This window comes from Ciconia boyciana, chromosome 5, assembly GCF_034638445.1.
Source record: "Ciconia boyciana chromosome 5, ASM3463844v1, whole genome shotgun sequence".
Lineage (NCBI taxonomy): Eukaryota > Metazoa > Chordata > Aves > Ciconiiformes > Ciconiidae > Ciconia > Ciconia boyciana.
In genome coordinates this window covers 44,762,319-44,775,286 of record NC_132938.1, presented here as the reverse complement: position 1 = coordinate 44,775,286, position 12,968 = coordinate 44,762,319, and the positions used below count along the sequence as shown (strand labels likewise).

The following is a 12,968-nucleotide window of genomic DNA, read 5'->3' as shown; positions in this document are numbered from 1 at the left end:
ATTTTCTGTACTTCTCTAGTATTAATAATTTAAAATTCTAGTTGTATTAGACACTAACAAAAATCAATGGAGATGACCAACCAAGACTGACTGACCAGCCAACTAACCATAGTGAAAAATCTCTTTGCCACCACAAAACCTGAAAAGGAGAAACAAGCAGATGTTGTCTGTAGAATTTAATCTGCTATCAGTATTGCTCCCATAGCTGCTTTTCCTTTATTCCCCACAGAGGCGTATGAAGGATAGGATCATTCTCCACACTAGCATTGACCTCCTCAAGGAACAAATATATTCTGCTATGTAAATGTTGCATCAGAAAACATGTTTGTTTGGTTTTTTTAAAAAAAAGGGGGAGAAGGGAGAGGGTGGAGATGGAGGTGTTCTGCTCAGTACAGTTCCATTCCACCTGACAGACTGCAGAATTTACAGAGCAGGGATTGGAAATCAGGCTTTTATTAGTGAATGTAATGCTGGCTTGAAATATTTAAGATCTTCAGGGGTGACAGAGAATCAGCTTATGAAACCTGAAATTGTATTCCATTTTGGTAGGATTTGCTTTACTCTCCTTTCTCTCCTTTTGCTAGCACAGTAAGCAGACTTTTTTTTCTAACCAAAAAGCAGTCATCTCAGATAAATGCTGACAGTATGAATGCTGAAAAGGGCATCTCTTTTCTGTACGTTTACATTGGAATCATGGAAGCGCAGTGGAACAGGAATGAAACACGAGAGCATTTGTGAAGTGGGTTTTTTGGGGGTTATTTGTGTTGGGTTTTTTCTTGTGAAAATATGATGTTCTGGGACTAAGGTTCCTGTTACAAGAAAATAGGAGTGGCAGAAAAAAATGGTTCACACCTACCCAGACCATTCAACCTCCTAATATACTGTTGTTGCAAATGACATTGTATGTCACCTGTAGCCAGAGAAACAAAAAATGAGGAGAGATTGCGCAGTGGCATCACAGGATTCTGCATCTCATTCAGGGTATCTTCCTTCTGTATTTTCAACTGCATGCTAAGCGAATCTTTTAAAGGACTACTATTTCACTTGCATTATTTCTGCACGTTTTATAGGAACTATATGGAACTAATGAAGTAGGGTGACTTTTCAGATCAAAATAAAGCAAACTTATCAGAACTGAGTGACCAAGAGTCTGGTGAATGCTGTCAAGACACACAGCAGAAATATGGCACAGTAGAAACCTTGCCTTTACTTTTTTTTTCCGCTTCCCTCTGCATGCCTCTTGAGTGTGCACGGGTAAGAAAGCAGTGATAGCCATGGGTGAGATGGTACTTCCAGTCAACTTTATTTTTATTGAGTCTTTGGGTGAAAAGAGGTTCCTGTGTCATTCTGAGATAGAAGGCCACAAGTGACAATTCTGTTGATCACAGCTAGCATCTTTTAAGAAGACCTTGAATACAAAAAAAAATAATTCATGTGTCCTTTATTAGGTATTCTGAATAATAAGTTGTTCTTGCACTAGATCTAGAGTTTGTGAGCCTGCGAAATTGCATAGTGCATTGTTCTGCTGATTTTTTTTTTAATAATATTTTCTCATATTTTAACTGAATTTCCTATATGGTTTGTAGAGATATGCATGAAAACTTTCATCTGTGTTTGTGTTTTAATTACAGGTGCTGTTCTTATGTGGGTCGAAGGGGAAATGGTCCTCAAGCTATATCTATTGGCAAGAACTGTGATAAATTTGGTATAGTTGTCCATGAGTTAGGTCATGTGATAGGTTTTTGGCATGAACATACACGACCAGACCGTGACGACCATGTCACCATCATTAGAGAAAACATCCAGCCTGGTGAGATATTCTGATAAGCATTTGGGGGGGGGGGAAGTCTGTTTATTTTTGATGTTTCTTTCGTCTGCTCAACTCTCTTAAAACTGAACGCTGAATAGCAGAAATGAACTGAATAGCAGAAATGAGCATTTATGCCGGCTATTCCTCTTAGCTAGACTGATCTCAAGCTGATTCACAGATGAAATACTGCAACTAAAATATAATCTTTCTTAAAGATATGGCCAAGTAGCGAGCCATTAAATAGTATTGGCTAGAAGGAGAGAAATAGTAATCATGCTCAAAAACTTTGAAGGACGCCATTGATCTTAAAGTCCTTTAAAAGTCAAGTTTCTGGGCTTAAGAAAAGACTTTTCTTTTGTAGTCTTTCCTGAATGATAAGTAGAAATATGTCAATAGCTTTTTAGCTGCCCAAGAGATTTAGACATGGAAGAGAAGCTAAGGACTTTGAATCTGTGACAAAGATGAGCACGGTTCCCACAGTTTTCAAATTACTGGTTCCCTACAGAGCTTGCACCTTTAGCCAGTGGCCTTGGTGTGGTTGAGACAAAGCATCTGAGGAACCTGACAACTTTAAACTGTGACTGTCATCTCGTTGTCAGTCTAGCTGTTGTGCCCACACTTGTGTCCTGTGGGCAAGATGAGAGGGAACTAGGCATGTTTCATTTGCAATGTTCATAAATGTGCATGGTCTTTGTGAAACACTAATTTTGGCTTATGGGAATTCTCTGCTCAAGAAGGGGTGAAATCAGAAATTGTCCAATGATATCTTGGAGTATTTGTCTGTTCCTATAGAAAATGTTTTAAAACAAAATAGATTTGAGATGCAATAAATCTTTGCCACCTCAGCTAGGACTTGGAAGATGACTGGCAGCTGATACACACTCCCACAAGTCTCTGAAGTCCTGAAAGGGCACGTGCATCCAAACCTTCCTTCTGTTCTCTCTCTGTCATTGACTTGTATAGATGCCACAAGTGCTCTTCCCCTATGCTTTTTCTGCGATGGGGAAAATCAGCTGAAATGCAATCCTCAGCCTCCTTCTCCCTCTTTTTAGTTAAGTCTCTAGTTTCTGGCTGAAACCACTTCTTGTGGTGTGGTATGAGCTTGAGGATCGCTAAATGGGATCAGGAAGTCATGACCACCAAGACATTTGGGTTTTGTTATATTATGCAAATTATGTTGGTTAATAATGTTAATACCACTGCAGTTTTTTTGCAAGACACCAATGGGAATATGGAGTAAGGGGGTGCTTTGCATCTCTTAATACACTGATTAGGACAAAGAACTTTTGGTCTGGAGTTATGAACTAAGTATAATTCTTTTGTTCCTCTTCTGCTTTCATTAAGTTGCAACAGCTGGCTCTTGAAAATGTGACTTTGTAGTGTTTGTATTACATGGGGGCTCAGAGAGTAGCCTTTGCTGAAGCAAAGTCTCTTTAGTGTCCAGTCTAATGAGTCTACGACGAGGAGGGTTCTTCTGGGGTCTTTTCTGTCAAAATGATTTCTTTCTGGAATTAAGAACCAAGCCAGCAAATTTTATGGATTCTACATGAAGTGCAACATAATGTGTGGGGCCTTTATGTGGGTTAGGTGAATGAGAACAGTCTTTCTAAATGCCAAATATAGGAATTTGATGTGTGTTTCAGAAGGCATGTCTGCTCTCTTGGTTAATGAAAGCACACAGTTACTCCCAAATGGCTAAGATTTATGAATGTCAGTGAGTGATTAGGTCAGGATTTTTGTTGTTTTTCTTTTTCTGTTTGGTTTTTATCTTCACAAAAATAGATATTAAAGAAACTAATTATCAATCATTCATAGGTCAGGAATACAACTTCTTGAAGATGGAGCCTGGAGAGGTGAACTCCCTTGGGGAACCATACGACTTTGACAGCATTATGCACTATGCCAGGAACACCTTCTCAAGGTTGGAGTCTCAGGTTATACCTTTTGACTTTTAATTCTATTCCTCTCTGTGATTGCTAAGAACTATGCGTTTTTAGTATTCCGAAATCACTTAAAATATCCCTTGCGATATAGTGTTTTCACAGCAGTGAAAACACAGCTTGTTTATTTTAAGTCAGAATAATGTAATTATATTTTTAAACAAATTTTGTTTCTGTTCAGTTTCAAAGCAGCCTTTTCATCTTCCTTCAGTTCTTTAGATTTTAAGACAAGATAATCTGGAAACAGCACTTCATAATACTCACTTTCTTTTTGTCTCCACAAAAATTTGAATTTAGAAAAACCAAATGAGTGAAATGGTTAGGAATTTTATGTGTAATGTGATCTGTTATCTTAAAGAGAAATCTCCTTTGATGCATAACGTCTGAGTAACTATGGATTATGCGAGTAGAACGTTATGGTATTAAGACATCTACCACGCAAGCCACAACCTTTGCTAAGGACTGCAGTAACCGTTCATAAGAGAGGCTTCAGCCTCTTCTCTATTGTTTGTACAGATTGTTACTGTCATCAAAACCATATAATAAAGACTTCTGCTGGTTTTGCTCTGGCCTGTTGCAGGCTGATCCATTCCCAACTCCATAGCAACTTGTGTGGGGCTTGCTCTGAAACTCTGCATGGTTGTGGGGAGCTGTACAATGAGCTGTTCCCCTAGGCTAGCCCTACTCCAGCGAAGCAGGAGTCTGGTTTCCTATTATATTTCACAGCAAGTCACAGTCTAGCTAATTACTCTCTAAAAATACCAGAGTAATGTAAATTAAAAAACCAAACAAAACTTAAAAACCCAACAAAAAATGATTGTTTGAAAAGTGATGTGGCAAAAATACTAGACAGTCTGAGATTCTGAAATAAACTGAAGACCACCAGAAACCTCACTAGCCTTTGCACATTTCTTAAGCTTGTTGTCTCCAATATGAATGATACTCTCCAATATAAATGATATTATTTTAAAAAAAACAAAACACACAACAAAAAATCCTGCCAAAGGATGTATTCATCATACACATGATTCACCCTTGGAAGAGCATGGGAATGAGCCACATGAGGTAGATATTAGTCACATCGGTTAATCCAGTTACAGATACATTACCTTAAGGAAAAGATTATAAGAACCTATATAAAATAGAGTAATTTAACAAGCTGGAACCCCCCAGAGTCCTAGGGCAATGACAACATCAAGATAATTCGATTTATAGGCCCTGATCTCACCACTTTCCAAGCTGTCGAAAACTGATAGTGCCATGAGTAGGCATGCCCTGCCCCAAGGAACAAGAAGTTGTTACTTCATACTGTTTAAAAAAAAAAAAAACAGCAAACCCTTGAGGTCATGTATTGATTTGCACTGATTTATCTTGAAAGCATGAGTTGTGCTCAGTGTGGAATATTTCCAGCTCTTTATTGTTAGACTTTACTCACCCAGATAAGTAGGAGAAATCACGAAGTTCTAGTCACACACAGTAATGATGTTCATGCTGTATTAAAACTGTTACAGGTTGTTCCCTTATTAAAGTGCTAAAACATTTAAGAGAGGATTGTTTTCACATTTTTCAAAATATGAATACCATCAGTTTCAGGTTATACTCAAAATAAGTGGAAAGTAAAATTATAATTTATAGATACAAACACTTTTTTGAAATAATAATGTGTCTTCTTTCTAGAAACTGAATAATGCCATAAGTAGTCTATTTCACTGTTTAGATTAGAGTAACATCCTGAGATGATTCTTTTTTTTACAAAATTTCTAGTGATGCCACAAGAAGTCTAACTGGGTAAAGAGAGCAGTATGTACCTGCAATATTCAAGATGGTTCATTTATTATAATTTAAAAATCAATCTGTATTTATAAACAATATTCCTAACTACAAAGATCCTTACCATTCATTCATTTTTGGACCTACATTATGCCTGAAAATACCAGTTTTACTTTTCAATAAAAGCCTTACAAGTGTACAAGACAGTATAAAAAAATTAAAGAACAAGAGAATACAGAAACATATTCACCTGTTAACTTCCATTTTATTGGGTTTCGGGGATTTTCAAATTCTATAACATGGTAATAGAACTTAGTTTTGTACCTTACTCTTTTAAAATTTATTTGAGACTACAAAAATATTTTGGATCATATTTAAAATTTGGGAACTTTTGAATAAAACTGCACTTTTGGAACAAGTGTGCTACACTTAGTCATTTAGGGTAAATTTTATTGAAACCGCATATGGTAAGTTGACATATTTTATTGTAAAGCAAGCAGAGGATGGCAAATAAGCATTTATGTTTCTAGCAGTGGCTAGAGTAGAGTTAGATCTGTTATACCACCTGACGGAAGAATGATTGGCAAGTGTGCCTGACTTTACCTGCTCTTACACGTGTAAGTTAGACTTTAAGACTTCCCTTAAAAACTTTGTTAGAAATAGGAACTTTGTGATTAAGAATTTTGTGATAGGGCCTAATTTGTGTATTTTTATATAATTTTATAATTTTTTTTTCAGTATAGCAAGACCTTAACAGCAGTGCCTTTTTCCTGTGTAGTCTTAATAGTAGTAAGAGATTTCCCTCCTGTTGTCTAACAGGAATATAAAAGCTAATATCTTAATTAATGTACTGAAAGAAGATTCTTTTTTGATAACTTTGCATAAAGTTTGCCAACCTGAGGAATTTTTATGACATGTTTTCTGTATTTAAAGTTCTGCATTTTACCCTCTTATGCCAAATGTAAATTCTAGATTTGCAAAATAGCATTATACATTCATAAAACTCAGACAGTTTTATGACAGAAACCTGATAGGGTTTTTTGGGGTCTATTTTTATTTTTATTTTTTTTAGGGGCATGTTTCTGGATACCATTCTCCCTTCCCGTGATGATAATGGTATACGACCTGCCATTGGCCAGCGTACTCGTCTAAGTAAAGGAGATATTGCACAGGCAAGAAAGCTGTATAGATGTCCAGGTATTGCACCACAAACAAACAAAACCCACATACTAGCAACTGTTTGACTTGTTGTTCAAGAGGAATGATAAATTTTTTGAGTCAGCTGCTCTGTAGTCTGTTTCCATGTTGGCAACTGACATAGGCAGTTCAAGAATTGAATCATAAAAAAGTCTTATAGGTAAGGTCTCTGGAATGCAAAGCACTTAAGGACAGATAAACTGTATGAAACAACACTTAGTTTCATGACATTTCAGTCTTTGTTTTTCTTAGCTGTTCAATGTGAGCAAAAAAAAGATGTTTAATATCATTTCTGGTTTGCATATTGACTGGAGTCTGTGTTTATTTGAATTCAAGTAGAGTGCAGAAGGAGCAAATTAAATTATTGCAATCAGCTCTGAACACATTACATTTTTTGAAAATTTGACAAATAACAAGCCAGGACAACTAAGAAGTAAACTCTTTTATGGATGAACTGGTTAGATCTTATTACAAACTTTATACAGCTGTAACAGTTACATTTAGTATTTGAATATCTTCTGCCTAATTCTAGCGTCCTATAATTTCCATGCATATTAATGTTGTATCTCAAAATAGTGTTGGAGTAGAGTTGCTGTCTGTCTCAGAGACACGAGTAGCAAGTCTGGAGTCAACCCTGTGGTTGCTCTCTTGTGCTAGTTTTTCTCTAAGTGCTGGCAGAGTGGTGGAAATCTCAAAGCAAAAGGTTTTACTTTCCTTGCTCTAGCTATAGCTGAGACGAGTTTTAACCTTTGGTGTAAACTGAAGCAGTTCAGAAGTGCCATCTCTCAGTCAGAATTTGCCAGCGCGCGCCTTGTGGGAGGCTAGACATACCAGCTCTGTGCCACATAGGTTTTACAGCCCTCCTGCTCCTCATGGGGATTAATGAAATCTCAGTAACTGTTTTAAGTCAGATATATGGCTATTTTTTACCACCTGATCAATACAGAAGGACTAAAAAGAGGGATCAGGACTGAAGTGATGGAGCTGCTTCAGATTTGTATCAGCAGCAGTGGGATCTACTGAAGATCTGGGGCATCTGATGTGCATTTGATGTACACTGTACAGCTGAAATATGCTTTTCCTTTGTGCTGTAAGTACACTGAATCATAATCTCATATATACTGAGAAACATGCACAGTGTTTCTGGGCCTACCAGAAAAGAAACCACTTTAACATATTTTCTTTAACAACTGTTCCTTTTGGAATAATTTTTGCTCTTTCCTTTTTTTACAGAAAATACTTGAATAATCATCCTTCTTGGCAGCATTATTTCTAATAAAAGTATACAGAGAGCAACAGTTTCATAAACACAGAGAATAAGTATCTATTTTGATAAAAGACAAATTTTGGAGACAAAAATAGTCTATAGAATAAAAAAAAAAATCTGTGAAAGTAGCTAGTATCTTATGATCACATTGACTTAAGAAAGAAAAAAAAAAAAAATAGCCTAGGCTGTTTAGTGTGTGTATAATATGCAACATGCACTTTCAGTCAACTGAAAAAGATGCAATGTGCTTTTTGAGCTAATGTTCAAACAGTTGTTCAGAGAAAATGTCCTTTTCATATAATTCATGAAAATGTGTAATGATGAGTTATCATTTCTTTCAATGTCTTGAAAGTCTTGTTGAAAGTTAGTTTCACAGTATTGTAAAACCATGGTCGTTCAGCAGTAGTGTGCACTGCAAAAGTAAGGTATTTTTTGCAGCACTGGTGAACACACTTCAGAGGGATAATAAAAATGAATGGTGGTTGCAGGATCATGCTCCTTTTCTGTCACTTTGCTTTGGCAGATTTTGGGATAAGAGATGTTGGTTTTCTAGCGTTACTTAGATGAACCAGTCCATAAAAGAAAGTGGGTTTTGAGAGAGAGAAAAAGGCAGAAGGTTTTGCTACAAATTTTAAATAGCATACTATTTAACGTGCTATTTTTTTCAGTTAATATTTTTAATAGAGGCTGCATAACTGAATAACACAATACAAACTTAAACATCCAATAAAGGAAGCAACTCTCTGAAAGTTGCATGGTACTTGTGATCTAATAAATTTTCCAGCAAATAGTGAGACTGAAAATTCAGACATTAAGCTTTTGGTTTTATGAAAAGAATCATGTGATCATTGTAGTATATAGCAATAAAATCCCTGACACACTGTTGTTTTTGGAGGTGTGCTGTATTTTTTATTTCAGACAAAAGATGTTAATCATGATGTCTGCTTATGATAAAACAGCAGTGAATATTTCAGACATTAATAACATCTGCATTGTTTCATGTGTCCATTTGTATTGCCTTAAATGTAATACAATGAAAATACAGAAAACAGTAACTTAAATCAGTATTTGCCAGAGATACACACTTCTTTGATAAAGGATTTTTTGGTATTGTGCATGTTTTGATTGGAGTTCTAGTTATTCCTGCAAGCAGTTTCTGGTCCAAGCAGCCTGCTGCATTTTCTGGGGCCCGTGAACATGAAGTTGAGCTCGGGGCTGCTGGAGAATACAGCTGATCCTCAGAGCAGTGAGGCAGCTGAGCCTCCCGGCTTGTTTTAGCTAGTCGGGATATTCAGGGTCATTATTCAGGAAAGGACTTAGTGACCAAGAAACAGTTTTGAGCTTGGTGAAGCCAAGGCATGAGATTTGATAACCTGTCTTTCATCAGCTGAGTAAGTGCCAGGACTCAACAGCCTTACCAACAGCAATTTTGACTTGTTTTTAACTTTTTCTTAGGATTTTTGTCAAAGGAAAACACAGTCACTGATAGGGATCTGTAACATTTTAATACTGAGTTACACTGTTACATGATAGAATAGTAAGGAGAAAGCAAGTAAATAAATTGAGGGTCCTTCCACTGCAATCTTATTTTGAACTTTGAGTGCCTTGGCTTTAGAGAACAGATCTTGAACTTCAAGGCTGGATGTATTACAATGGTTTACAGAATATCTAATAGAGTAATAGAATATGTTCTGGTGTAGCTACTAAAATTTCAACACAGGTCTACCTTTATAGTTCTATATAGAAATTGTAGTTGATTTAAAATATATATGTAGTTTTATAGGAGCAAGAGAATAAGAAAGGGAATTGATGGAGAAGGATACTGTTAGGCAGAAAGAGAGGACAAGAAATAAGTGGGTAGGGTGGGACTGAATAATGTATGGGAAAGGAGGCTCAGACTGGCAGGAGAAGGCTGTTCAGAGGAAGAGAAGGTGGATGGAAGAAGTTCAGCAAATTTCCAAATTGCCAGAGTCTGTGATGGTATGTGTGGAAGAGAGCAGATGAAGAATACCTAGCCTGGCTCTTTTTTGTGCTGTTCTCACTGTTCCTTAGGCTTAACTTGCTCCCAAATCTATTAGATTAGAAGAGAGTGTTCACCGTCAAAAGTCAGCCTTTATTCACTATGTAAGGAGGATTAAGGTTTTTAGATGAAGATTGTTTCCCTATAACTATAAAGGGGAATCAAGTCAACAGTAAGACACTGAGTTGTAGTAACCTGATTTAAGTTTTTGGTTTGACAAGTACATTATCAGCACCAGAGATTTTTAGGGCTCTCTGACAGCTATATATGCCATATATGTATAGATGTACAGACTTGGGTCTAAGTAAAAAGTATTAAAGATCTTAATTCTCTTTGGAAAAGCATAAGCTTAAATTAGCCATATATAAGTATGTATTTGCTAGTGCTATGGACAAAGGAATGAGAGTTGGTTCCCTAAGTGTCTTGGAGGATCTGGGCTTCGTCATTTGCAGATTTCACTATAATCCTTAATGGAACTTGACCATGTGCGTAGGCCAGCCCAGAGAGGTGTTATACACAGACTGTGTAATTAAACTCTGCTGCACAGTTCGCTGGTAGAAATTGCTTTGTATAAGCATATAATCTACCTGCTTCCTGCACCCATTGCTAATCTTTACAAGGAGAAGCAAAAATAGCTTCCCTTTCCTTACTACAGCAAAGCTTCTCAAGCTGTAAAACAGACAGAAGATTGTTCTTTTGGTGGGAGTGTGTGTGTGTGGAGAGCTAAAGTGGCATTTCTGTAAGTAGTCTAGCCTAGTAAAATTGATATAAGGCATGACATTTGGGAGGGGGAAAAAAGCATCAGAGAAAACATTGGCAAAGTTAATGATTAACAATGGAATAAAAATGTACAAATGCTTTATAAAGCAGAGGTGTATAAGACTGAAGCTTTTAATTTCTTCTGACATGAAATATACTAAGATTAGTTCTTAGGAAATTTAAATAAGTGGCCCTTACCACTCATTTTGCTTCTACATTTCTTTCCCAAAGTGGACTCCATTACTAATGGACCGTCACATGGTAAAATGTTTATCATATACCATTTTATAAGCCTAATCACGAATACTGTAGTTGCCACAGTCCAATTACAGAGAAAACCCTTACATTCTCTCGTGATAGAATTTTAACTGTTTCAATTACCCATTGCAGAGGAATGTGCTTTTAAACAAGAAATGCCCAAATCACCCTGTCTACAGGGGCTCTGGAAGCCAGCCTGGAACTCAGATCCCATAGATAATTAGTTCAACTATTGATTGGTATAAGCTGTTCTTGTTATAGTTTAAATTAAATGGTAAATATGGTGAAAAACATAAAGGCCAAACATATTTTTTAATTTCTAATTGTGTTAATTCTTAGTAGGAGTTATCCAATTATAATTTTTCTTATGCTTCCCTTAAATTCAGAAATATTTCTGAAAATTTTGATTTGATAGAGAGCTCCTAGGCATTTAATATGGATATAAGTTAAATTGTTGGATTAACCAGCTTTATTCTATAATTCCTAGAAAAAGAAAATGTTCCACAGCAGCTTTTGCAACTTAAAATCCATAGTTTTAAGGCTATATACAAATTCTGTATATGGAGCATGGAGTGTTATTAATATTCCGGATAAAATAATCCTGCACTCTGTATAAGAAAGAAAAATTCTGAAATGTTTTCAAAAATGTAAAGCTATTATGCTTAATTCATTGATGTGTTAGTTTACTTTTATATTGGGTAATTTAGGGATTTTAATGGAGTAAGGGGTAGATATGCCAGGGTCTTCCTCCTCTCCTATTACTAATTGCAGGGCTGCATTTGAACTGACATCTCGTATGTCCCACATACTTCATAGCATTTCGTTTGCTTACATACTTCACGTTATGTGGGTATGTGCATTGCATGACTTCATAATCAATATTTGTGAGTCGAAGGCACAGTTAATTGAAAAAATGCAATGTGAGCAGAAAAGACTGGACAAACGGCATTCTCCGTTACATCCGTATGTCAACTGCTCAAGGCTTGTTTAGGAACTGTAGCGCTGGTTAAATAGTTATAGCTAGAGCAAACAGAAGATGTACTAAAGCTTGAAATAGTATGCCTTGTGAGAGTACACTGACGCAACGTAGTCCCAAGCCATGCATGGGGGGAAGAGCAGGAGAGGGCTCTAGAGGTGGTGAGCAGAATACTTGGATCTCCCAAGTTGTGCATGCATCTGCTACGCAGGGTTATCTCCTCTTTGGGCTCTGCTTTCCTCTACTCCTGTACAAGACTACAGTTTTACTCTTGGCCTTCTCTTAGGTGCTTTACTTACGCGCTGTAAGCTACGATACAGTTCGCTGCCACTGGGGGTACCCATTACAGTGCTCTGCAATTTATTGAAGTTTGCATTCATTGCTGTGTTAAAAATAAATTGGGGTTAATTATGGATATAGCATTTTCACTGAAAGGGCTTTGTGCAGAAATAATTATTTAGCACTGAATACCTTTTGTGTATGTGCCATTTTCTGTGGCTGCCTGCAATTTTTTAAAGATAAAACCACATTTTTTAAATGAGGGGAGGAAAATAATTTTTTCTCCTATTTCATTCCTAAAGGACACGGTGACAGTGACTTTAGCCATTATATTTTTTTGGGGCTGCACCAATCTTTTTCTCTCCTCATCACAAGAACCTTTTCAGTGTCAGAGGGCATATTTAATGCCTTGAATGTAGCTTACGCCTGATATTACAGTGTAGTTGTCAGATTACATCTTAGATGCATTTTAACAAGGCAGCCTTTACAGCTGTGTTGTCTGTCTTTGTCATAAACAATCTCTTCCTTTGTCCTCTTTTATTTAAAGATTTTCTAGATCATTTATAATTCATTGAGATTTTGATGATACAGTAGTTCACCTGCTGGCAGTGGTAGCGCTGTAATTTGAAAGCACTGCAGATCTGATTACACTGTCAGTCATGGGATAATATACTCAAATTCCCATCTCTCAT

The 12,968-nt window shown here is 36.6% G+C and overlaps 1 protein-coding gene across 5 annotated transcripts in view; it reads left to right on the top strand.

Moving 5' to 3' along the window:
• Nucleotides 1-12,968, top strand: part of TLL1 (tolloid like 1) — a 141,724-nt gene that overhangs the window by 80,317 nt on the left and 48,439 nt on the right. For 4 of the 5 annotated variants that reach the window (XM_072862937.1, XM_072862939.1, XM_072862938.1 and 1 more), the window contains exons 6-8: nucleotides 1,632-1,810; nucleotides 3,626-3,731; nucleotides 6,593-6,717. In XM_072862937.1, the coding sequence (XP_072719038.1) occupies nucleotides 1,632-1,810; nucleotides 3,626-3,731; nucleotides 6,593-6,717 (410 nt within the window). Of the gene's footprint in view, nucleotides 1-1,631; nucleotides 1,811-3,625; nucleotides 3,745-6,592; nucleotides 6,718-12,968 lie in introns of those variants that run through there. The other variant, XM_072862940.1, reaches the window with a different exon arrangement.